At 36.1% G+C, this 27,618-nt stretch overlaps 2 protein-coding genes across 3 annotated transcripts in view; one reads left to right on the top strand and one right to left on the bottom strand.

Annotated features, from left to right (window-relative positions):
* Nlg2 (Neuroligin 2) overlaps window positions 1–27,618 on the bottom strand; it is a 179,402-nt gene that overhangs the window by 113,210 nt on the left and 38,574 nt on the right. Inside the window, exon 2 of one of the 2 annotated variants that reach the window (XM_067764725.1) lies at window positions 12,975–13,204. The gene's annotated coding sequence lies outside the window, so the exon portion shown is untranslated. Of the gene's footprint in view, window positions 1–12,839; window positions 12,939–12,974; window positions 13,205–27,618 lie in introns of those variants that run through there. The other variant, XM_067764726.1, reaches the window with a different exon arrangement.
* The window catches only part of Nha1 (Na[+]/H[+] hydrogen antiporter 1), a 160,212-nt gene continuing 151,589 nt past the window's right edge, over window positions 18,996–27,618 (top strand). The window contains exon 1 of the mRNA XM_067764734.1: window positions 18,996–19,401. Within this exon, the coding sequence (XP_067620835.1) occupies window positions 19,384–19,401 (18 nt within the window). The 5' untranslated portion in view covers window positions 18,996–19,383. The remainder of the gene's footprint in view (window positions 19,402–27,618) is intronic.

Here is a 27,618-nt window from a genome sequence, read left to right as displayed (position 1 = left end):
GGGTTCGGTTTGTTCGCCTTTCTCTTCTCGAGTGGAGATCACTTGACCGATTGCTTACCGTCTCTCATCACCAACAAACTTGGATTGAGAAGTGGCCGTATAACTCTCCTTCTATTGCTGCTGAGGATATCCTGGGAAGCCAGCAATAATTGCTTTAGCTGCGGGGGTGCGTGATATCCTGAAGCACAGAGCAAGCATAGTTACCTTTGAAAGAAGAGAGGTGATTCCTAAAAGCGTGATTGCGTGGAGCTTTGACTTTACTGTGTGCCGGGTGGGTCACAAATGATTTCCATACTGATGAAAACTCCCAAAAAAACAGTAAGTAGTGGCGATTTGATGTACGACTTTCATATCCAAACTCTTAAATGAAACTAGCGTACTCGGAAGATGTTGTCCTCTTCGAAAATAGATTGTTCTACATTTAAAATGTGTTTCTCCCTTCCCGCAATGATTCGCTATCCTCGCATGTTTGTTATCCATTTCTCCTTTCTTGTCTGTTAATACCCTTTATCCCTATACGCTTCTCATTATACTTCTTCCTTTCACTCCTGAACCCAAAACCATTACCACTCCCACTCGCTCTCCAAAACCCCACTCCCACTCCGACTCGCACTTCCGCTATCACTCCCACTCTCTCACCTCAATTTACTCACTTATGGAATATCTACCATTGGATCCCTGCTCAAATAAATTCGGAGATAAAGCGGATTTTATTTTTTCCAAGTAGGAGGGGTATCACTGCCAACTTTTCTAAAATTTTAGCCAGAAACATGGCGGGTGATCACGAGAACATACTGTAAAAATTTCACTTAATCAAAAATCAAATCCTCAAACTTCCACAGCCCATTGCCTATATGATCTATCATTAATCAGACATAACCCATAGTCCAATCATCGATGCTGTTGTGATATTATCGTTGTACAAGTAAAAGCTTTGAACTTCGCTCGCCTTTGTATGTACAGACATACAAAGATGAGTACGTGCTCCAAGGACTGTTATCCTTTGTCGGGATAAAGCATTGTTGTGTCATGTACGAGTGGCTGGGTGTACACACACAGAGTTATTTCATATAAATACACACATACACACAAAAAAATAAATTACGCGTGAGAGTGTATACGTCGTTATAAGTGTTTTCAATTCTATTTTTGTGGCACACTAAGGAAACCCGGCTGGTTGTTAGGTTGGTCCGCTGTTTGAATGGATAGAAGCCAGCTATGAAGCTGACTTTGCTCTATAGGCGCGTCCTGCTGCTTTATCACGACTGTCTGTTTGTTTTGTAGCATCATCAATACGAACGATTTTGTGATTGTCACCGTCGTCGTCGTCGTCTTTATTGTTGTCGTCGTCCCTTTATCATACAATCACAATTTGGGCGCATACTCAGTATGTGGCTAACTCTGACACATTTACCGCACTGGTGTAATTGTAGTAAATTTGGTGGGTTTTATTTTCAAGGTACAACATATTTTATTGGGTAAAAAATTGAAGCAGTCTTAGGTTACACTATTAAAATAAAGCACACTCTTTAAACTTAACCCAAGTCTAAATGTTTGAAATTATTTCCCAAGATATCATCTACTTCCGTTCTTATAACATTACATTAAGTAAAATCACATGATATAATATCACGTCAAATAAAAGCCACGTCAGATCAAATAATCAAAACAATTGAATCTGATGACAAGATGCACTTTTTATTATCACATTTCTTCACACAACGGGAATTCCTTTAAACTTAACTGTAGTCTAAATGTATGATATTATGTCCAAAAATATCATCTACTTCAGATCAGGCCACATAACATCAAGTAATGCCGCATGATGTAATATTACAGCAATGGAAAACACATCAGATCGAATAATGAAAACAAATTGTATCAGAGATCATATCTGGCAAGATATATTTTATATCAAATTTCTTCACAATAAATCAAGACTAAGTGCTCGATATTATAAATACCAAAATATATATACCAAAATATCACCTACTGCAGTTCTGGCCTGTAAAATTACATTATATAATGTCACCCTAATGAAAGCCACATCAGATCAAATAATCATAGCAAATCGAATGATATCTGGCAAGATCAGGTTGATGCTTTATAAAATATGAATTTTATACTCTTTTGTAGGACCAATCATATCATATCAAGTCAATTTACATTACTAAGTAGGTAATTTGAGAAATCCTATATAATACTACATGATATGATATCACCCAAATAAAATCATATCACATCATGTAATGGGATGAGTTAGATCAGATAAAGTCATAAATACAACGTCACGTTGTAGATTTTTTGTGTTATTACCAAGTGCTATGATTTGATCATATCACAATAAACAAGTTTATATCATGTGATATCGTACCCGGGCAGTAATGTATTTTCAATCTACAGACGTTGTATCATAAAATTAGATCTAAACCAAACATCGACAGTTGGTGACATAGCTCAATATTACAACGTATCCAAAAACATCATATCCTCACTCAAGATAGCATCAGATGAAATTCAAACAGAGATCCACCAAGCGATTGATGACGTTATCATAATTAGGACAATAAAATAGGTTGAAAGGCTCTTATAATTAGAAATTTGTATGGAAATGTTATTTTGAAAAGCTGTATAAACCTTTTGTATGTTTTATGTATAAGTCTTTAACACCAAAGCAGATAATATAAGATCATATTACAGCACATCGTAAAATTTGATCAAATCCAAACTTATCACATCATATCACAAGGGGATTATCCTCTAACATCAAATCATAAGATCGCATAGCAACACATCGTACAGTTTTATCAAGTCCAATAGTTTCACATCAAATCTTATTTGATCAACAAGGCAATGACATGTGAATTCCCATAACACATCAGTTCAAGTTGATCAGTGAAAACTATCCTCGTTTCTGAATGAACACATATAAGCATACACAAACATTCAATTTTAAAATACCTGCTCATGCACCTACGAACTATAAATATAAGACAAACGATAATAACAGATTACAATGAAACATGAAACTTCTGATGGCACAATGGCGAAGCAGGTTTGTTCTTAAACCAAATTTGACAAGGGATGGCGGAAAATCGTTGCAATATACATCAATATCGTAAATTTTTTAAGGATGAACTTCGCACTATTTCGGGTTAATTTCAGGACTGTTTCCGGATAATGTAATATATTGAGCATTTATAGGGCATCTGAGCCCTAACCCTTGTGCGACAAGACAGATTAGAGCATATTATATCATATTGTAATAAATTTTGGGGAATTCCGATTATTTTTCACCTTCTGCTAACGTTCGTATCGCTGAACTGTCGAATAAATAACTCCAATATTCAGTATTGCAATATGGGCTTTATTTAGTCTACTTTGGGAGTAGTACAATTATAGTTCAATATCAAGTACTTCATGTTTAAATCAAACTGATTCTGATTCCTCAGCTTGCGCTGCTTTTATACTCTCGGTTTCCTTGTTCACCCATTTATCCTAAGGTCTAGTCAGTTCGCGAAATGTGTTCGAGAACAGTTGTATCTCATGTTTGGTTACTTTTCTACTAGCCATACGCATGTGTGTATGTATGAGTAACTACTTCGGCTGATGGCTAAATGAGTATGTGTGAGATATCTCTTCACTTCGAGCTGCTGGTTATGCTTTGTTGTTGTGATTATTTACTAACAGCATAGTGATGCTAATATTAGCCACAATATCAATTCGTGTCATAGGCAATTTGAAATCTTTTTGGAGATATGAGTCGGATGATTAGGTTTGTTTTACTACAGACAAAGAACTGAGATCAAATTAAAGGTAAACTTTCAAAAAGTAGTTACATTCAATAAGAAATTTGTTAAACATTTTGGTCCAAAAATTTTGATGCATGGCAACCATGGTTATGTCACATTCTTCATAATATGCTCTCCCGTTTGCTATTGTTCTCTATTCGATGCTGATGAGTTGTTATTGTTGCACCACCGCCCACGTTGATGCTTTTTTGTACATAGTTTTTGGTTATGTTAAACGCAACTTGCTCTCATTATTGCTCAATCGTTATGTTAAGTGCTCCAAAATACAACTTCAAATTTGTATTTGTTGTTATTGCTTTTTGTTAGTTTTGAATTGTTGTTGTAACTGCACTTGTTGTTGCTGTTTACTTACAATGAGTGTCTAAAGTGTAAATTTGTTTGAATTACTTTCGGTGTGCCTGCACTTTTGAGGATGCAGCACATCCACCACAAAACACCCCTCACCGACATTTACACATCCTTCAGCCACAGAAGGGTTACACCATTCCCTTGCACGCTTGTGGTACTCCTGCAGCGAGAATTTTGTTTCCTCTTAATTTGAGTTTCATATTTATATTCCCACACCGTCCATCGCTTTCAGCCATCTCACGAGCATCATTATTTTTTGATTCAATGTCTCGTTGCAGTTGGCGTAGGAGTGTTCGGTTTTGTCGTACAAGTAGCCTTGTTTGATTGATGCGTCGTCTGCTGTTCGCTTCATTACATCGCATCCTTATTTGTTCGTTTCTGTTCGTCGCCACGACCGCCCTTATGCTTAATGATAATTGGCCTTAATTGATTGTTGTATGTGTGGCCTTTCACTTTTACTGCTGTCATCACCATCACCATCACCATCTCCATCATCATCATGCCATAAATGTTCGTCCTTTTGCTGCTCTGGGCTATTTTTGATGATGTCTGCATGAGCGCTTAGTTAGTCTGATTTTTTAACCTCCAAGCTTTGGTTGCATGCTTGTGTAAACTCGATGATTTTGTTGTGTTGGTTTGACTCTGATTGCTTTCTCGTGCAACTTTTATCTGTTTATGTTAGTATTATTTTCTTTCTTGTATTCTAATTTGCTATACTCAGATGTGCTTGCACATTTGAACCGCGAAGCCGTGGTTTGTTGTATCATACAGAAATGTTGAGATATTGGCTTTTAAGCATCGAAATGTCCAGAGTGAGATGAGAAATTGATTTTGTGAAAGTTCATATTTGTGTTAAGCTGTGTCCCTGTTCCGGGCCTCTATAGGGCCTTTGACCCGAAAGGCGCGTAAAATCTCGTTTACGCAGTTTACGGTACAACACTCAGGTGGCTGTGAGTTCCTATCTTTTCATCGCCCTTCCTACACTGCGCGTCCCCCGCTTTGAGTCTGAGGTATAAGTGATCGCTTTAACGTCCTTAGGATCCTTAGACAGATGAGAATATGTCGCATTTTCAGCTTCCACTGGGAGGAATTAAAATGGTTTCGATCGAAAATTTAGCTTCTGGCTTTACTGCTCTACCTCAAATGAGGAAATGATACAGCCGAGCATTTTCTGTCACGTTTTTGCTAGGATAATGTATCATACTTTGAGTCAGTAGTGTAAAATTCTGGCTTAACTATTTTTCGTAGCTCTTTTCGCTGGGAGCAATTAAGATGGTAACGAAAAGTAGCGTAACTTCTGGTTTTATGCTCTTCCTACTCCACTGACTATTTCTTGTACGCCTGCTTCGCTTGGTCTAGGCATAGAAGTAAAGCCTTAGGTCAAGGGACCAATTGCTGGCCTTATTGCCCTTCCTGCCTTGAGGGTTTTGGATTGGATTTTGCTACAGCTGTGTCATTTTTAAATAATTTTTAGTCAACAACATTTGCCATGGGCGTATGCAAGTGGGAAGACTGAGGGGTTTTGTTGGCGCAACAATAAATTTAAGAATAATTTTAAATGGGAAGGGATCTTAAGGGAACCAGAACCGAGATTTTCCAAAAAGACATTTAGACAGAAAGTGCTACACAGTATTTTTTGCAGTTACGTCTTCCCAACTCCTGCAATGCGTGCCTAAAGCCCAATGATCGGTGCAGACCGCTACAAGGTTATAGGTGTCGGCCCTAGTTCTACCCAGTAGACTCCTTTCATTGTAGTCTGACCATGTATGTAGCTCTTGAAATTGCACACCCGTGTTGCTCTTCGAATATCCCCTTGGCTATTCTCAGCGGTATGGCTACTTCGAGGCTGGTTATTTCCTAATTTCCTTCCGCTGAGCCCCTACGTGCCAGCTCTTCAGCCATTTCACTTTCTTCGATTCCCCAATGTCCCGGTATCAAGATAATGGATATTTCTAGAGTGTCGGTTAACGCACTATAATTTGCATGCAGCTAGCGCTGCTTGGTTTCCAGAAAAGATATATACTTTGCCAGCTATGTTCCGGGCTCGATTTGCAGGCCAGTTTTTACTTGAAACACGCTAGAGTATGACGACAGTTTGAATGACATTTAAATCTCTAGGGAATGCGAACATATTCCAGACACCAAACCAAAGTCCATTTTGGAGCCATCGGTGTAGATTTTTATGCCGTTACCAGCTGAAACCGTGGAACTATTTAAGATGGAGTCTAAAGAAGCCGTGGCACTAGTGCGACGGGTTCCGGTGGCGCCAACGCACGCAGTGCGCTGAAACTTTTGTGGACTGGGTTAGCTCCTGGCCGTTTAGCCTTGGTAATTCAAAGGAGGGTGATTTGTACCTCCTTGTGAATAATAGTAGATCCACCCTCTTCGGGTTTAGCCTAACGCCACATATCTGAGCCGACGTGCTTTGTTTTGGCAACGCCCTTTCCATGATTTCACTCATCACTGAAGAGAGTGGACCCAATACGTGGATCGTCACATCTTCACACCATTTGTGCCGAGTTTTGCTAGAATATCGTTTATAGTAATGAGCCATAGCAGAGGTGATACAATCCAACCTCGCTTCTAATTAATTAAGGGCGGTGTCATCGTTCACTTATCTCCGTGCTCACGTCTCAAATGGCAGGTATCCAAAATCTCTCACCATAACCTCAAAAACGTAAGTAAAACAAAATTGTTCATCTACACATTCTCCACCCAACACTTGCCCCAACACGTTGCCTACGCCTCTCATATCTATGACTAATCGAACAATTGAACTGTGTCACGTGCGACACAACCACCACAACCGCGCTTGGGGGATTGTGACATATTTCTGGTGTGTATTTATATGGCTGTAATAATTGGGATATTGAGTAAAGTGAGATCATTAAACTATTAATTCTATAGCTTTGTATGAGTTTGTAAGCATTTGCGCTTGCGTCATTGAAGAAATGCACTTCCAACGATGCAACTCAATGCCTGCAATGTTATATTGCCTTTGGTCATATACAGCAGCGAGCAGAAAAATGGCAGTGGTAAATTTGATCAAATTTCGTCAATTAAATTCTTTTTTCTTTTTTTCGATATTAAAAAAATGTCAATTTTGTTACTAAAACTACGCTAATTAATCTCAAAAAAGTTTTCGATATAGTGAATTCGGGAAAAGTTTACAAAGATTCAGGACTTTTTATTTTAAGTTTTCTGAATTTTTGGGAGTATGCAGTGTTGTAGCTCAGTCAATTTTAGTCAAACAGAGTACGAGAATGAGTTTTGTTGCTACAACAAAAACGTATTTGAAAAAATTCTAAAATTCGAGAAAATTTCAAAAGTTTTATATGGATATTTTGAATTTTTTTTGAGTATGTAGCCTTGTAGCCCAATTTATTTCAGTTTTACAAAGTACAAGTTATAGGTCTCTCAAAATTCGCATTGATTTTCGAAGTGTGTTTTAGATTTTACTCCATAAAAACTGCGAAAATCTTAAACCTTCAGAAAAAAAAATTTCAAAAAATCAACGCCAATTTTGAGGTATCTAGAATTTGTACGGCCACCGTGGTGTGATGGTAGCGTGCTCCGCCATCCACACCGTATGCCCCGGGTTCAACCCCCGGGCAAAGCAACATCAAAATTTTAGAAATAAGGTTTTTCAATTAGAAGAAAATTTTTCTAAGCGGGGTCGCCCCTCGGCAGTGTCTGGCAAGCGCTCCGAGTGTATTTCTGCCATGAAAAGCTCTCAGTGAAAACTCATCTGCCTTGCATTTGCCGTTCGGAGTCGGCATAAAACATGTAGGTCACGTCCGGCCAATTTGTAGGGAAAATCAAGCGGAGCACGACGCAAATTGGAAGAGAAGCTCGGCCCTAGATCTCTTCGGAGGTTATCGCGCCTTACATTTATTTTATTTTATTTATAATTTGTACTTTGTCAGACTAAAATTGATTGGGCTACAAAACTGCTTACTAACAAAAAATTCGAAGAACTCCATATAAAATGTTTGAACTATTCTCGATTTTTTGAATTTTTCGGAAATCATTTTTGTTACAGTAACTAAATTCATAACAAATCTTTTCGTACTCAGTTGATTGGAGCTTTCTCGAATTCTCAAACTTTTTCGAAACGGAAAATTTTCAAGGAAACTCCATACAAAAAGTTCGAAATTTCGAATTTTTACGAAAACGTTTTCTTACAGTAGCAAAATTGATAGACGTTTTTTCTCGCGCTCTGTTAGACTAAAATTAATTAGACCGCAGAACTGCATACTCAAAAAAATTCAAAGAGTTCCATATAAAAAGTCCGAAATTTCCTCGAATTTTCGAATTTTTACGAAAACGTTTTGTTACAGTAACAAAATTCATTTTCTAGAATTTTGGAATAATTTCGAAGACGTTTTGTTACAGTAACAAAATTCATAGAAGGTTTTTCTCGGACTCTGTTAAACTAAAATTTATTGTACTACAAAACTACATACTCAAAAAATTTTAAAGAGCTCCATATAAAAAGTCCAAAATTTCCTCGAATTTTCGAATTTTTACGAAAACGTTTTGTTACAGTAACAAAATTCATAGAAGTTTTCTCGCGCTCTGTTAGACTAAAATTGATTGGACCACAGAACTGCATACTCAAAAAAATTTAAAGAACTCCATACAAAAAGTTCGAAATTTCCTCGAATTTTGAAGTTTTTCCAAAACGTTTTGTAACAGTAACAAAATTCATAGAAGTTTGTTTTCGTGCTCTGTTAAACTAAAATTTATTATACTACAAAACTGCATACTCAAAAAAAAAACATCTAAGAACTCCATATAAAAAGGTCGAAATTTTCTAGAATTTTCGATTTTTTCGAAAATGTTTTGTTAAAAAAACGAAATTTATAGAAGTTTTTTTCGTGCTCTGTTAACTTAAAATTTATTGTACTACAAAACTGCATCTCAAAAAAACTCAGAGAACTCCAAATAAAAGGTTCGAAATTTTTTCGATTTTCGACTTTTTTGAAAACGCTTTAGTTCCAGTAACAAAATTTATAGAAGTTTTTCTCCTACTGTGTTAGACTAAAACTGATTACGGTACAAAACTGCATATTCAAAATAATTCAGAGAATTCCATAGAAAAGTTCGAAATTTTCTGGACTAATCCAATTTTTTTCGAAAACGGTTTTGTTACAGTAACAAAGTTCATAGAAGTTTTTTTTCGCACTATGTAAGATTAAAATGTGTTGTACTAAAAAAATTGCATACTCAAAAAATTTTAGAGAACCCCACAGAAAAATTTCGAAATTTTCTCGAATATTCCAAATTTTTCGAAAGAGTTTTTGTTACAGTAACCAAATTTATAGTAGTTTTTTTCGTGCTCTATTAACTTAAAATTGATCATACTACAAAACTGCATACTCAAAAATAATTGAGAGAACTCCAAATAACAAATTCAAAATTTCTCCATTTTCGTATTTTTTTGAAAAGGATTTTGTTACAGTAACAAAATTTATAGAAGTTTTTCTCGTACGCTGTTGACTAAAATCGGTTACGCTACATAACTGCATACTGAAAATAATTCAGAGAACTTCATAGAAAAATTTCGAAATTTTCTTTAATCTTCGAATTTTTACGAAAACGTTTTTTTACAGCAACAAAATTCATGAAACATTTTTCTCGAAGTCTGTTAGACTGAAATTTATTGTACTACAAAACTGCATGCTCAAATAAGTTCAGAGAACTCCATATAGACAGTTTGCATAGTTACAAACTTCATAGGAGTGTTTTCTTAAAATATCGATTATACAAAAAGAATTTAATTGACGAAATTTGAAAAGAAATTCAACTGCTATTTTTTTGTTCGCTACGGCATGTATTTACATTTCCATGTTTAAATTTAGTTTTTGTTGTCAATGACATTTCAAGTGAAGTCACGCAGAAACTAATAAAAGTCTATATACACGAATGAAGAATAGCGAGGATGTTGATTTTGATTTTATTGATTTCTGCCAGGGCTCCAAAATAAGACTTCACTGAAAGTGAGTCGAGTCGCACTCCATACAGCGACATTTTTTGCTCTCTTGTTGTATTGCCACCGATTTATGGAATATGTTGACATTTTCAGGTTTCTAGCTCCCCGGAAAAATTACTTCAAAAGCGATTACAAGATTCCAAAAGCACTTCTGAAGGGGTGTATAGCATAATCCCGAAATACAAAATCCCAACAATTTATAATCCCTTTACGACCATATCCCGACAGTGCATAGTTCCGACACGTTAAAATCCAGACAACATGTAAGCTGGGTAATCACAGACGATGGCATAAAAAGTTGTCGGGATTTTGCCTAGTCGGGATATCATATATCGTTAGCTTAATATGAAAATGTGCTAAGTCACTTTTTTCGAATTTTACAGGAGACGAAAAAAACTGAATAATTTTTGAAATAACCTTTTATTTCAAAACTGTGAATGAGGATACCTTTGTTGCAATACTTTTGAGTGTAGAAGCTATGAAAAAGATAAATGAAAACCATGTATGCTAACCCAGCAGCTATTTTATTACTTGGCGCAATTTCCTCACTCAAAACAAATTTTTTCTCCTGACTTAGCACTTTTTACTCAATATTTTTCCCCATAACTCCTCCCCTTTAATGATTGAAATATAACACTAAAACTATAAATTTCACAAAAAATACTATTTATTTGTCAAACTATTTCTAACTATTGGCGGCCACCGTGGTGTGATGGTAGCGTGCCCCGCCTTCCCGCACCCCGGGCAAAGCAACATCAAAATTTTAGAAATAAGGTTTTTCAATTAGAAGAAAATTTTTCTAAGCGGTGTCGCCCCTCGGTAGTGTTTGAGAAGCACTCCAACACTGCCATGAAAAGCTCTCAGTGAAAACTCATCTGCCTCGCAGATGCCGTTCGGAGTCGGCATAAAACAAGTAGGTCCCGTCCCGCCAATTTGTAGAAAAAATTAAAAAAAGGAGCACGACGTAAATTGGAAGAGAAGCTCAGCCTAAAATCTCTTCGGAGGTTATCGCGCCTTACATTTATTTATTTATTTTATTTCTAACGGTTTTGATCTGGACTCTTTTGCCGGATGGTGCGCAGACAATAACTTATTTTTAAATTCAAACAAATGCTGTGTTGTGTCTTATTCCATAAAGACAACTGCCACATACTTTATCTACAAACTAAATACTAAATCTCTTAATCGTTGAGTAAAGACTTGGGTGTAATTTTTGACTACAAATTCTCTTTTTCTAATCACATTGATTTCTTTGTTTCGAAATTTGTTGCAATGGTTGGGTTCAGTAGACGTAACACCAGTGACTTTAAGGACCCTATGACGTTGAAGGCACTTTATATATCCTTGGTCAGAAGTGGTATTGAATATTGCTCAATAATATGCAATCCTTTCTATGAATCTAACTCCTATAAAATTGAGAAAGTTCCAAAAATGTTTACAAAAATTGCTTTACGAATGCTTAACTGGCCAGACGGCCTCCCATCATATACCAGCAGTCACAAATTGGTTGGTCTTCAGGCTTTGCATGACAGAAGAACTTGTATCTCACTCATCCTTGCCTATAATGTAATAAACTTTAGCACGAATTGCTCTGATTTATCTACTTTGTTCATTCCATATATTCCACTACGTGATCTTCGGCATAATAGATTATTTATCGAAATAAGCCATTATGCTATGAATGAACCTATAACTAGGACTATACATCTAGCAAATCGATTCAGTAGTGTTATTAATTTTAATAACAGCTTATACAAGTTTAAGCTTGAATTGTTTTCTATTTTTAACTAGTCTGTAAGAAAGCATGTAGTTATCGACATGTAAGAATTGAAGTAGATTATAGTCAGTGCAAAGCATTTATCATACACCAAAGGCATGTCTCAATTGGGTAAATCCTATTTCAAGGGGTTGCGTTCGTAACCCTCTCAAGGGGTTCCCAGCACAATATATAGCTTCTCCACCCCAATTGTCAACTCACATAACCGTGGCGAATCCTGTTTCATTGACAGCCGAGGCTCTTACGACCCCCCGTTCCTCATGGAACTAGGGGGTGGGGAGGGCGGGATGGCCTAGAAGGTTTATTGTGGTCATATAAATCGTTCCAGAGATGATTGAGCTATTAGTACCTTAACAGTGCTTTGTTACCGGAACGTACCGGATATATATCCGGCAAAGGGCCATCAACATCGGTAACACTTCCCAAAGCCTCCGGGGAGTGTCTTTATCGTTAATACAACAACAACAACAAAGCATGTACTTTTAGACTGAATGAATTAAATAAGTAAATAAAATGCGCGCACAAAGAAGTGACTAGTAACTCAAATTGATATTATTGACTGGTTGACTTAGCACATTTTTTTTGAACAGCTGACGACTTAGCACATTTACACATCATTGCCCACAGCACGTAAAAATGAAAAATTTAAATATTTTTTTTTGTGATCGATGTATTTTGAATTCAGTTTTAAAACTGCATTAAAATACAATTTTTCAAAAAAAGTGAGTTAGCACGTTTTCACATTAAGCTAACGATATATGTCTTGTCGGGATTCTGAAAGTAAGTGTAAGTTTCTAGATCAGCGGGAAATTAAGTTCGTCAAAATCTATTGAAAGATTATCAATTTGGTTCGCATATGCTAAATAACTTTATCCGTGCTCCACCTAGCGGAATATTTCAATCTTACCTTGCATTTTCTTTGAAAGATTACTTCATATTTGTCGCATTATTCTACCGATTTTGAATGAATTTTCTAAACGTTATGATCTTTGCGCAATCTTACGGGTTTTGAACTAACTAAGATTCAAAGTCTCTTGCTTACCGGCGAGCTATTTCAATGTGGATTGTAAGATTGCCAATTTAGTTCGAACTTTCAGAAAACTTTGCTCCTTGCACCATCTAGCGAAATTGCCCTTATGCGGCATTGTTATCCAGCTTTGATTTTTGTTCAAAGCTTTAGATATTCAGTTTATTGAAATGTTAATTAGAACTCTATCGCAGTATTCCAACGCATTTTAACGAACTTGCCAAATATCTCGATCCGTGCGCCACCTAGTGAAATAAAAAATATTTAAAAAATATTAGATTTCTCTCTCTGTCAATTGCTGTTAATAGAAGACTTTTAAATTTGTTGAGTATTATTCTAGAGCTCTGATTTCAACAATTGATTGGGCCTAAATAAGCTGAACCTAATTACATGGACAATTTACATGTAAGAGTGTTAGGAAGCTGTAAGTGATAATTTTCAATGTATTTGATAATCACTTTAGATAGCAGATATCTTTAGAGATAAGAATGCAATTTGTGTTTAATTGAAATTAGTAAAATTGTTAACGTGTCACATGAAAATACCAATTGAGCTGCATAGTGCAAGTGTTCGAAGTGCCCACATTAACATACAAATACAGTAAAACACAAGGGATCTTGAGCCCCTCCAGAAGACTTTGATCTTGGACCAAAAAATAATGGTAATATTGTGGTGATGCAACGTGTATCTGCTTATAATCGGGATTGAGTTTGAACTCCCACCCTATTTAGGAATATACATAAGTATAAGCTCCATAGGAGCTCCATTAGGCTAGGCTAGGTTGAAAGGTCGCGTATGGAAACTGTCTACATTTCCATTTGGAGCCACTTCTGCCGATTGTAAAAACCTTCGACAAGTGCTGATAGTTCAATAAAGCGCGCGCTCGGAAAACTGAGTGGTCTTGTTTGCAGTCTCGGACATAAACAGTCTACTCCTCTTATTGTCAATTACTTCTGCAGAGGCAGCTTGTACACCAACATCATAGTCGAGGCATACGTGCGATAGCACATAATACGCCCATAGCTATGCTCACTGCATATTTGTCTGTTCCTTACCTATCTTAATATGCCCATAAAACTCTTGAGACCTCACAATCATCCCAGTTGCGTTAATAGTGTATTCCTCAAGATTTATCCAAGTCCTTATTGTGAGAGCTGTCCGCGACGTTTATATTAATTTCAAATCCTCCACTGGCCATCTCATCAGCAAATTCATTTCCCTCGTTATTGCTATGGCGAGGCCCTGAAATGTCCTTTGGAACCCAACGCTCGATATGCCAGTGCCATTACTGGTTTTATCAAGAAACGTTCTAATGTCTATCAACAATAATTGTTTCATTAGCCTCAGACACTGTACTATCATGTAACAGTCTAGCTGCACTCTCTATCCCAAAGACCCGAGGACAATCCAAGATTCAGGAAATCGGCAAGACTGATCCGCACATGATTTCAGTTACTTCTTCCATCTTCGAGGACTATAAAATTCCTACCACGTCCGAAGCGCTCCTCCCATTACTTACCCGAAGAGTACCTTAAAAATTGTACCGGACAGTTAACAACTGCCAGACTCATTTCATAACTTAAGTACGCTCTGTTAGTCGGTCGTGAGGTCATTGTTATTGTGTCTGCAGAAATTCGCCCGGCCTTTATAGTTTCCATCCTAGAATTTTCGAAAGTGATTTAACTGTTTATGTTACATTTTTTACGTCGCATTGTAAATAGAATTCTTTCTTCTGCTTTGTTGTTGTAGAAAAAACTTTTCCTTTCATTTTATAGGCAATAATCAAGATAACGGGACTTTGATATACGATAATATCATACAAGACATACTGTAACCATAAACCAGCTTGTAAATGAAATATATGTATATTGTCTAATGCCTTTGGCACTTTTAACAAAAGAAGTGTCGGGCGCGATTTATGGCCCTTATATTCATCAAGCTTTGGGAATTACTTATTTTAAAATGCATATCCCCAGAATTTAATACGTAATACTGCTTAATAAAGCCAACCCCTGAGATGGTGATCCTTCTTCTCCACTTTTGGTTAGTGACTGTTAGCCCATTACTCATAGAGGTGGCGGACCATAAAGTAGCGTACGCGAACGATATTTGCTCCCACTTCGCGGAGACACTCAATACCACTCTTCAGGTACCGCTCATTAGTACCCTCGTGAAAAAGAAGCCGGTGTTTCACAACTGGAGACAGTGGATATGGTTTGACCAATGCATTCGTTTAGAAGAACATAAGGTGCATTCTCTCGCGAAAAGAATGGGTGAATAGACAACATTCTATTCTGTTCAGCGAAGAGTCTAAGAAAGAATCGCGGATGGGAAAGGTATCTCTCACGTGACCTTGGACTGCCATCCCACTCTCCTATTGTAGGGTAAATTAATCGGAAATATTAGTAACCGTTGAGCAGGCACTCATTTCGCTCCTGTTTGTAAAGAATCAGTAGACATCCTTCGCACATAGAGTCTAGTTAGTTGTCTTGCGGATGGAGAGTCCGACCCAAATCGGCAGTGAGAACTGCATTGTTTTCCTAACTTCCTTTGTAATGCAATCAAGTTTTACGACAGACAAATGAGAAGGCAAAGTTAAATTTTTCCCTGCCACGCGTTTTTAAAATTTTAGTTCTTCTTCAGGGGTATTTTTTTACTCAAACTTAAATCGATTATAAATAAAAGTGTGAGTTCCGGTAAATAATATACCTATAATCGAATCGGCACCAGAGAATAATGTATAAACTTTACACATATTTACAGACTTATTCAGTCTATGCGAGGTCCTCATGGACCGGCCAGTTCAACCTAACCCATATTTGAAGGTGGGCGGCATTTGTTGCGGAATGTGGGCCTGGGACCGGTCTATTCCAAAAAATCATATTTATAGAGGCATTTACTTTAAATTTTGCGCATAGACAGCTCTTTTCCTAGGCCAATTTATAGCAATTTTTTTCCTGGAAGTGGAATATGGTATTTACCTCCTGACTTCACATAAGACCACGCATTCCGTAGTAATCCTCCCGCAGATTAGTAGCAACTGATCATTGTCAGCAACCGAAGTCATCCACATACCTCCTAAACAGAGGGCGAGTCAGGGAGCGGATGAGATTTTACCAACAATTAGCTCTCTGATGTATCAATAGCTTCGGGATGCACATAGCTGAAAATCTGACGTCGTCCGCCAACAGCCGTCAAGTTTAAAAAATAATTTAATATTTAACGAAGCTCTCCGAAGCGTGCTCTGACTACGACACAGAAGGTCCCGCGTAAATCACTATCAAAAATTTAGAAAAAAGTTGTTTCCTTTAGATAAAATTTTTTCAATTAGAAAAAAGATTTTCAAGCGGGTTCACCCATTGGAATTGGTTTGGCAAACACTCCGAGTGTGTTTCTGTGATGAAAAGCTTTTTTGTGAAAATTCATCTACCTTGCAGCTGCCGTACGGAGTCGGCATAAAACATGTAGCTCCCGTTCCGAAAATTTGTTGGGTAAATTAAAAAAGGAGCACTACGCAAATTTGGAGAGAATCTCGGCATAGATTTTCTCGGAGGTAAACCGCGCCAAACATTTATATAAACTAATTTTCTCTAATATCAATAACTAAATATTTAATATAAATAAGTAAATCAGCTAAAAATGCGTTGACAACAAAAATCAAGACAAATAAATAAAAGTACTAAAGAAACAGTGGTGGGTCTTGAAATTTTACTGTGACATGAGATTTGGTCCGAATTTGAAACCTGAATCAAACTCAAAAGTCTGTGCAAACGGATCTTGACTACTATGAGAAAAAGATCTGAGTCGGTACTGGGTGCGTCTACACATCTTTCACACTTGACTCCAGTGCTTACCGTAGCATGGTGCAACTGGTTGCGCGTAATTCGATAGGGGGGGGGGGGGGGGGGGCGTATGGATCAATTTATGCGTAAATTGGTACGGGCTATGGTCATGCTTCCCACACCGCTGAAGTAGATAAGCTGCAATAAATTACTGGAGATTTCCCCGCCTGAGGATCAAAGACACCAAGACCTGGTTTCACACATTGGCATACAGAGAGCTCTAATTAACTTAGGTTCCGAAAAATTTAGTTAATTTCAAGATTATTTAAAAGTGATTGATCTAATCCGACTTCTTATACATATAAACATCTCAATTAGAATTGTCCTCATTATCGTCAAAATTTAAAGTTTATTTGTTCATTATTTAGCAACCAAAGAAAAGTCTTAATTTGAGTCAGATATTTGCATTTTAACTCGTGACTAATTTTTTTGTATATGAAATTTGATATCCAATTAACAGACTTCTTATTTGGATTATCAGAACTGATGATCAGAAATTATACACGCAAATAATAAGGAAGGTTTTCGGGATCACTTTACGATGAAATCGTATTACCATGATGATTTTATCAAGGACAATTCATCGGGAACTCTGGCAGCACCACGCAAACGGAGTACTACGTCTTCTTGGTGGTTGTACGTGGTCTTCGGCCGCCACCAAACTAAGGAAGCATAGGTGCCTATCGGCTTCACAGCAGTACTAAATGCCCAGAACATATACCATTTTGGGAGAAGGCCCTCAGATTTCGCCATAGAGTCGTGTGCAGGCGGAGAAAGCTCTTGTTGCATTGTTTAAGGTAGCATCTAGATGATCGTTCCACGTGAAGGTTCTGTCCAGTGTTATTCCCAGAAACGTTCCTGGCATGCATAGTTTTCTTCTACGAGTAAAAGGCACTAGAACAGTTTTGTTAGGATTTACAGACAGTTTATTGGTATCGCTGTGATCAATGATCTGCAAGGCTTATTGCATGCCATTGTATTTTGTTTCCTCGTGCATCGCAGATTACTTAGTCTATCTGCATACCCTTGTGCTTTAAATCCATTGGATTTCAGTAACTGAAGAAGATCATCTATGGCTAGTGTGCACAAGAGAGGAGAGAGTACACCCAATTGAGGGCATCTCCTAGTGGCCACAATTGATGCAGTTGTCCCTCTCAGCGCAAGACTGATTTTTCTTCTCTTTCATGGATAGGCCTCAGCGAATGAACATTGGGCTTATATCTTTGCCAATTATAACTTTTTCGACAGCTTTCTGTGTCCTGTTACCGAATGCCCCTGAGATGCCAATGAAACTGCAGGGGCTATATTATTAGACGCCAAAGCCTTTTCAATTATTTTCGTGAGGCTACGAATAGATGTCTTCGTGGATTTTCCTGACCCATAGGCATAGTGAGTCCTACACAGGGTGAGTTTCTTGAGAATGACAGCGCTAATATGCTGATCCAAAACGAAACGAGCATATGTTAATGGGTCGATAGGACGAGTGCAGTTTCCCGAGCTTTCCCTGGCTTTGGTATGAATACTACCTTAACCTCTGTCCACCTGTTTGGAATATAGTCGAGTTATAGAGATGCCTGGCATTGGTTGGATGAGGCTGGGTATATGTTGTTTATTTCCTGCTGTTACAAACAGAAATGGACCTCGTCCGGTCCTGCTGAATTTAGCGGGCTGTAAGTAGACAAAGCTCATTGCACACGCTTGACAGTGGTGAGCTTTGTTGCCAAGCGTTTCCTCTACCACTAACGGTGGGCAAGCCTTCCATCATATGTGAGTGTTGATAGCCTGCTATACAGTCCGGACAGTGATGCGTATGATTGGTCCCGTACCATCCGTTGAAACCTCATTTAGAATAGTACTTCTACACATAATTTTGGAATGGGCGTGGCACCAAACAAAAAATCAGTAATATTTCAAAAAAATTGTTAAAATCTCTAATAACCACAAAAACATATAGACAGAGTGATAAATTAGGTACTTGTGAGCGTGTGTGACCTGATCGATCGTAATAAACGACGTTACCGGCATAATCGAATCGGTGTTTTTTTTATTGTTCATACGCTCGTTCACATTACATGTATTTGTATTTGTTTTCGGATACATTTTTTCATTGTTGATCGCCGTTGAGTTGCCGATCGAAGTTTTTAGGTGTTGCTGCATTCTATGGATCGGTTGGCTGTTTAGTTGGCTTTATTTGCTTGGTCTGAACAAATGTGGTTAAGTATAAAGCGTTGAAATACTATGCGCGTATTATCAGTCGGCGTGTGAATTAGCTGAGATTACTTGAGAAAAAGAGTGGGTGAAATAAAAACAAAAACTGGTCGGGTTGAGCGTGAAAAAAATAAGACTTTTTTGTCTTACAGCGAGCTTAAAAAGTGTAATGCAAATTTTTCAAACTTACTGATACTAAGTAAAGTTTTTCGAAATCTGTTGTGCATATGTGCGGCATTCTTTCCTCGATGGCATGCTAATTACAAAAAAAAAATTTATTTGAAAAAATATATAAACATTTTTAATTATCAAAGTGATATTGTACAGGAAGCAACTTTGAAACGAATTCACGAACGACTGACGCAATAATTTGAATGCAGTTAAACTTACAAGTATGTGCGATTTTATATTATATTAATTATAAATATGTTTTGCATAAATTTTTTTCATGCGCAATAACATTTAAATAAATTAAAAATTAAATTTCGTTAAGGTTTTTACTGAATAAAGATTAAATTGAAAAAGAGATGATTCGAGTTAAAATATTTACAAAGGAAAAATAAAAACACAAAAAAAAAAAAAATTTAATCATCTGTATTTAGCGAGACATGCTCATATTGCTTTATAGAATTGTTTTTGTTATTGATATTAGAGACATTTTTCTTGGAAACCATTTTTTCATGAAGACTTTTTTTTATAAAAACAATTTTCTTAAATTTTGTTATTGATATCTACTATCAAACACGCAAAAAAAATAGTTTTTTTGAAAAAAAAAATGCTCAATGAAAAAGTTGTTTTCAAGAAAATATAATTGTATTGCAATAAAACAAGTTTGAATGAAACCCCTAAATTTTTGTTTTAGCCAAATTACGAAAGGAATCAGTTAAATATAAACGTTTACACACTAAACAAAATTTTTAGTAAATTTTTATTTTTTTTCCATATTTTTTTTTTTTTACATTTTTTACGCAAAAGTGGTTTCAATAAATCTTAATGTATCTTTAATTTTTTAGTAAGTTTTTATTAAAATTTTTTTTTTGCTAAATTTTTTTTTTCATTTTTTACACAAGTGTTTTCAATAAATCTTCATGAAAATAAGAACTAAATCACCTTTTGACCAAAAACCTGCAGTACCTAGAAAATATTTTAGTACTTTGTTTTTGTAAAATTTAAATATAAAAAACATAAACAAAATTAGCAGGAAACATTGAAATTTTAAGGTCTACAGTTAAAAAAAAAATTATAAATTTAAAAAATTTTTTTTTTTTGCAAACATTTTTTTTTTACATTTGTAATACAAAAGTGTTTGCAATAAATCCATATGGAAGTAAGAACTAAATCATCTTTTGACAAAATATCTGCAGTACCTAAATTAGTTTAGTAATTTGTTTTTGTAAAATTATGCACAAAAAATATAAACAAATATAAGAAAGAAATCATTGAAATCGCAGAGTTTACAAAATAAAACAAACATGTTTTTTAATTCTTTACAATTTATTTAATTAAAAAAAATTTACGTTAAATTTTTCTTATATTTTTGAGAAAAAGTATTTGCAATAAATTCACATGTAAATAAGAACTAAATAATCTTCTCACTAAAAATCTGACTTATTAGAAACTCTTTTAGGACTTTGTTTTTAAAGATTTTTTTTTTTTATAAAAAAACGTTTCAATAAATTCACATGAAAAAAATACTACATAATTGGTTCTTTTACCAAAAATCTGCAGTGAATAGAAACTACTTAAGCACTTTATTAAAATACATAAATTAGAAAGGAAACACTAAAATTTTCACAAAATAAAAAAATGTTACTAAGCTCTTGGAGCGCGTCTATAATTATTCCACACAAGTAGCATTAAAAAAACATATAGAATAAGTATGTTCCTAAATGGTGAATAAAGGAATAGCAACAAAAAGGCAATAATCAGCTGCCGAGAAGCTAGCTGATGAAAAAGTGAAATTGAGAAACATGTCCTAGTAACCACAATCGTTTATAAACTTTCTAGTTTTTCTCTAATATCAGTAACAGAAACGAAAATTTTAATTATTTTTCTCTTAAAGTTTTTATTTTTCATTTAACTAAAAAAAAGTGTTTTCAATAAATCCACATGAAAACAAGAACTAATTAATCTTCTAACCTAACATCTGCAGTACCTAGAAACTATGTTAGGACTTTGTTTTTGTAAAATTTAAATACAAAATAAATTGAAAAAAAAAAAATAAGAAAGGAAACATTGAAAATTGTAAGATTTATAAACAATTTTTTTTTTAATTTAAAATTTTTTGCGTAAAATTTCTTTCAAAAGAAAATTTAATCAATTTGAATAAGACTAGAAATTGAAAACTTTTTTTAAATTTTTTGCTTATAATTTACATTAACAATAAAAATTTCAAAAAAAATATATATTTAACAAAGATTTTTGTTGCAAAAAAAAACTTTTTGTACAACAATAGGGAGTTAAAGAAATTTGAATAATAATTAGAACCGAAAAGCTCTTAAGAAGAATCTGGAATACAAAGAACCCTATTTGGAAGTTTGTTTTTATTCATTTTCAAAAATAACACCAAACAATATAATTGAGAAAGGAATGATTAGATACGAAATGTAAGAAAAAAAAGAAAATTCTTAAAAAAATAAAAATTAAAAAAAAAAAAAAACTATAAAAGAACATTTAAAAAAATATTAGGAAACAAGATATAATAAAATGCAAAAAGAAACTAAAATACCTTTTATTTGATTTTTATGAAATTTTAAATGCAAAACGAAAAATATACACACATAACAAAAAATGGTACTGAAGATGGCACACGGGAAATCGTTCCAATATACATCAATGCACAAAAGTTAAGAAAGAAATGATTATAAATTAAATGTCAAGAAAAATAAAAAAAAGACAAACAAATTTGAAAAACATGTTCTTAAAGAAAAAAAAAGCGGGAACAATAAAAAAAAAATATAAAAAAGATTTTAGAAGATAGGAAATGAGGAACCAATAGCTTGAACAGTCTATCAAGTTGAACTTCTTTTTCGGTATTAATAACAAGTAAGGGAGTGAAAATTCGGGTGAAATCGCACATTATAAATTATCAGCTGTGAGTTTCCACAGCATAGTTCATTTAGTTACAGAGATATTACTTCAGCAATTTCAAACGGACTGCCTCTTTTTCACGTCATTTCTCTCAAAACGCTTGAAATTGTGTGTTAAAAAAGGGCGTTGCCACGCCTCTATATTTATAAAATGTGGGCGTCATTATCATTATCACCTAGCATCTCAAACTCCTCGCATTCACGCCGTTCGAGCTAGCGTTTCTTGTTTAAAGTAGGCCTTCTGGCGTCACGCTAGCGTGCGCATAGAAAGCGCTTTGCAACTCCCATACGCAGCGTGATGCTGTAGACGGCGATCTTCTTTTCCGTGGCAGTGTGACATTCATCATCATACTAATCATTTTTAGGATTCTCTGATATATAGCTATGTTCGCAATGGCATTTCGTATTGAGTAAGAAATTTCCCCCACTGCTCGGTTAAATCATCATCAGATTTCTGTTTTGTGAGCAAAGGTAATGATCTGAATAGATATTGGGAGTTCGTAAAGCGCGCACATCCAGGACACTGAATCGATCACAAAGTTGAAGAATCTTACATTGTGGAAGCTGAATTTTTTTTCGATGGAACAAAATAATCCCTTCCATGCTCACGCTGGCCTCAAAGTTAGTAGGCATGATTTTAATTTCAAATTCCAATTAAACAAATCTCAAACACAAAACAAATAAAGGAATAAATAAAAAGACGATAAAAAAATTTTAAAGACTACCTTTATATAAATGGACAAAAAAATAGAAGGCAACTTTTCTTTAATACAGACATAGTCTTGTTGAATTTTGACTAAAAAACTTTAACAATAGCTTTTGTAAAAGAATCTTGGGATTTAAAACTATAAGGGTGGAGGGAAATCTTTCAATTTAAGGCAAACCATGTACTTGGGATTAACTAATTGATTATTTAAAATTTAAGCAAGCGCTCTACCTTTATAATTTTAAATCCCAAAATTCTTTTACAGGAGCTATTGTTAAAGTTTTTTAGTCAAAATTCAACATGACTATGTCTGTATTAAAGAAAAGTTGACTTCCATTTTTTGGTCCATTTATATAAAGGAAGTCCATAAAATTTTTTTATCATTTTTTTATTTTCAATTTTTTAGTACTCCCTACAAAAAGGCAATTGCAACTTTGATTAGTAATTTAAGTAATTCCTAAGTGAAAATTCGTATCTTTTTTTTATTATTTTCAGAATAGCAAGATTTAATAGAATTAGTGGAATTTTCGCTGACAACACTGACGAAAACAACAGAATTCCACCTCGCATCATAACAAGAGAATTCCACCTCGTTTGTCAGCCACTTAATTTGCACAGCTGAAAATCGTGGTGAAATTCGCATACGCCTGAAAGTCTAAAGGAATCGTGGTGAAAGTCGCGTACGCCTAAAAGTGTGCAAGGACGTGCATTGACTTGGACCTTCTACGAGGTGGAATTCTACAACGCCTGCAACACTCAGGAGGCTAACCATCAACGTATGGCTTAATCTTCTAAATAGTTCGACTTGTGCGTTACGTAGCTCAAATTTTTTTATCAAAAATTGCACTGTCACCGAGTTTTAAACTACATTTCAGGTTTCAAGTCTCTAGATATCAAGGAAGTTATTTAAACATCGATTGCAAGATTCCCAATTTAAAACTAGTTTTCTCAATATCTCGATCCATGCGCCACCTAGCGGAATTTTTTCGATAAAATATTGCATTGTCACCGGGTTCTGACTTACGACCCAAGTTTCATGTCTCTAGCTCATCGGGAAGTTACTCGAAAATCGATCACAAGATTCCCCCCGTTTTTAAAGGATTTGTAGTTATCTCACCTAAATTGTATTGTCACCGGGTCTCGAACTATGTGCTAAGTTACAAGCCTCTAGGTAACCGTGAAGTTAGTTAAAAATGGATTGAAATATTCCCAAATTAAAATTTATTTTCCTAATATCTCGATCCATGCGCCACCTAGCGGATTTTTTTTTGATAAAATATTGCATTGTCACCGGGTTCAGACTTACGGCTCAAGTTTCGTATCTCCAGCTCACCGGGAAGTTACTCAAAAATCGATTGCAAGATTCCCTGCGTTTTTTCAGGGATTTTCAGGGATTTTCTTGTATCTCGATTCGTCTGCCACCTGGCGGCATCTTGTTTTCCACGAATTGTAGTGTCATCGACTTGCAAACTATGTGCTGAGTTTCAAGGCTCTGGATCACCGAGAAGTTAGTTAAAAGTCGATCGCAAAATTTCCTTTTTAAACTTAATTTTCTGTATATCTCGATCCGTGCGCCACCTAACGGATTTTTTTTCACTTGCATTGTAATGTCTCTCAGATCTGAACTATGTTCTAAGCATCAAGTCTCTAGCTCAACGGGAAGGTACCGAAAAAGACTTTTCCATGGGTCAAAAATTCGTATGGAAATGAGGGGACAAACATGAAAGCGACTTAATATAAAGGTAATAAAAAATCAAAAACAGTACATTCAGTGCTTATAAATCTAGCGTCTACTGGTTGTAGTATCATTATGATTGCTATCATTAGTCATATGATTTGATTGAAATGTTTCATAGTCAAAACAATCAATGACAATCGCTCAACCAAAGATCGACTGGAGCGTGTGATATTTGTTTAGTTGGTTAAGTGTTGTGAGACACGCATAGGAGTTAAGCAAGACCATCATGTGACAATGATGTGACCTATAATGTCATGTGATGTGTTTTATTGTTATGATAAGCACACATTATTTTTATTATGGAGTTTTTGAATTGTCCATCGATTATAACGTTGGCGGCCGCTGTGGTGTGGTGGTAGCGTGCTCCGCCTATCACACAGAAGATCCTGGGCCCCGGGCAAAGGAACATCGAAAATTTGGATACAATTTTTTTGAACTAGTAAACAGTTTTTTTTTCGAACGAGGTCGCCCCTCGGCAGTGATTTGGCAAACACTCCTAGTGTATTTCTGCTATGAAAAGCTCAGTGAAAATTCCTCTGCCTTGCAGATGCCGTTCGGAGTCGGCATAAAACGTGTGGGTCCCGTCCCGCCAATTCGTAGGAAAAATTAAAAGGAGCACGACGAATTTCTTCGGAGGTTATCGCAACTTGCATTTATTATACCCAGTTGCACTTGTACACAGGGTATTCTTTTTATTTTTAATAATCTTCGTTGGTTCATAGCAAGTTCGTTGCTCTAACAGTGTAACAGTATTCCATTTTTCTCTGGAATTGATCCAATGGAGTCCATTAGAAGTGGTTTTTGTTTTTGTAAACCCAAAAATACTCCTTAAGTTTAGGGAAGTGTAAGCGATATGGTTAGCTCTTTGTCGTATATTCCTCAATGCGCGCCACTTCTACGACCTTTAGGTACTAGCCCGACAAGCGCGGTAACGATTGTTTCACACCTCGAACCTTCGGGATTGTTGATCTTGATTTAGTTTAAGCCTCTTAACAGGCTCTGTTAATTACATATATCCACATCGAAATCCTCTCCTCAGATATGTCATTTCCCTCGATGTTGCTGCAGCCGGAACGCAACAAAAATTTTCATTAAGGCGTCAGTCCTTAATTTTGATGACTTTTAATTCGAACACCTAAGATTTCTGGAACTTTACTATTTTGTAGCATTTTATGCGCCAATTCCTTTCGATAGACTTTCTCTTGCGAGGCATTGGTTAACTATTTAAGTCGCTGTAACTGTTTGAGCTACAGATGTTTCTAGTACGGCCCATCCCCAGTTCCTTTTCCAATTTTTTCCCCTACCCGGGCACTCTATTCTCGACATATGAAAGTCAATGCCTGACTTCATATAATTCGTATCTCATATTGCGAGCTCATTGCTAACAGATCTGATTTCCGAATGTGGCCTAGATCAGTGAAATAAGTCCAAGTGTTACTTTGGCTGGGAGATGTAGGATAAATGGATGAAAGCACTCCAGTCCAATAGACGGCAGACGAAATGGGAACTGGGTTTGCAAAATTCGGTGGCAATATATTTGCTCTTAGTTGGTGTAGGCTACTTAATAGTTTCTCCTACAAAATTGGCGGGCTGGTACCTACACGCTTAATGCCGATTCCGAACGACAACTGCGGCACTCGGAGTATTGGCTAAACCACTGTTGAGCGGTGGCTCAATTTAAAATACTGTAACGATTTAGGGAAATACCGCTTATTTCAAACCTTCTGCTAACGTTCGAATCGCTAAAGTGTTGAATAAATAACTCCAATATTCAATAATGCAAAATGGGCTTTATTAGACTACTAGTCATACCTCAGCTTGCGCTGCTTTTATACTCTCGGTTTCCTCATTCACCCATTTCTCCTAAAGTCTAGTAATTTCGTGAACTTCATGCTTGGTTACCAGCCATATACATGTATATTTGTAATTTGTACCCATGTGCGTGTGTTTGCGTGAGTACTACTTCGGCTGATGATTACATGTGTTTGTGAGTATCTCTTCGTTGCCTTGCATGTATGTGTGTAAATGATGATTGATTTGTTTACGTACACACGAGTGGCAGCTTAGTATCAGCTTAGTGATGCTAGTGTCACTTAGTGATGCTAATATTCGTCACAATACCTTTTCAAAATAGTTTTTATGTGTCACTTTTATCTGAGCTTAAGCCCCGGACTAAGGTTGGGTTTAACTGTTCGATAAATAAAGACGTCGCATAGACTGAATGTGTAGATAATGTTATCAGAATTCGTTTCACGGAAACCCCAGCTAAGAACCAGGACTTATTTTATAAACTAAATCCAACCTCTTGACAAATACTAGAAGTTTTTTAGAACTCAGCTGCATTGCAGCCTCGAGATCTACCGCCCTTCATGGCGGGTGCCTAGGCGTCTAAAAGCACGATACGATGAAACAACCTGCTCAATCGTTTCCCACCGCAGGTCGCATATCATACATCTTCTACGACTCATAAGGCCTACTTTATAAGTATGTGATGCCAGGAGTGAGCTATTAATACGACCATCATAAGCCTTTTTGAACACTCCAACCTTTTGTGGATTCAAGTCGACTCTTACACTAGGCACGCCTACCACGAACATGTTCTAAGCCTCTTTACCTCCAAGTGTAACGGTCTTCTCTTCTCTTACACTTGTATTTGGGGTGGGGGCATCTTCTCGGTCGGTCTTCAGACTGTTATATCAAGGTTGTTTGCAACATAAACATACAGTTCAACGGGCTTTGCACTCATTTGTCTTGTTTGTCATTCATCATTATTTTCTTATAAAGCGATTAGCAAACTTTTGCCAAAGTATGGAGAATGAGTTTGCAAGTCCTTTTTTTTTTGCTGCCCGTGAATATGAATGAATATAAAACGAAAAGTACTCATAGCTCACTTCATCAATGCGACGCCGCGGGAAAGTGCCATAAATTCAAGGACAATGATATTTTTATGACGAATGAAAGTAAAAGTCCACCACTAAGTACTCCCAATAATCCGTCATTTCTTTGCCATCCCGCACGGTCTGCGCCCATCAAGTAAAATCTATTCGTTAGAGCAAAGTCGTTGAGCATCCATCCA

The sequence above is a fragment of the Eurosta solidaginis genome, chromosome 2 (assembly GCF_040869045.1).
Source record: "Eurosta solidaginis isolate ZX-2024a chromosome 2, ASM4086904v1, whole genome shotgun sequence".
In the NCBI taxonomy this organism is placed as follows: domain Eukaryota; kingdom Metazoa; phylum Arthropoda; class Insecta; order Diptera; family Tephritidae; genus Eurosta; species Eurosta solidaginis.
The sequence above is the reverse complement of the archived record's forward strand: the minus strand, read 5'-3'. Positions and strand labels throughout refer to the sequence as shown.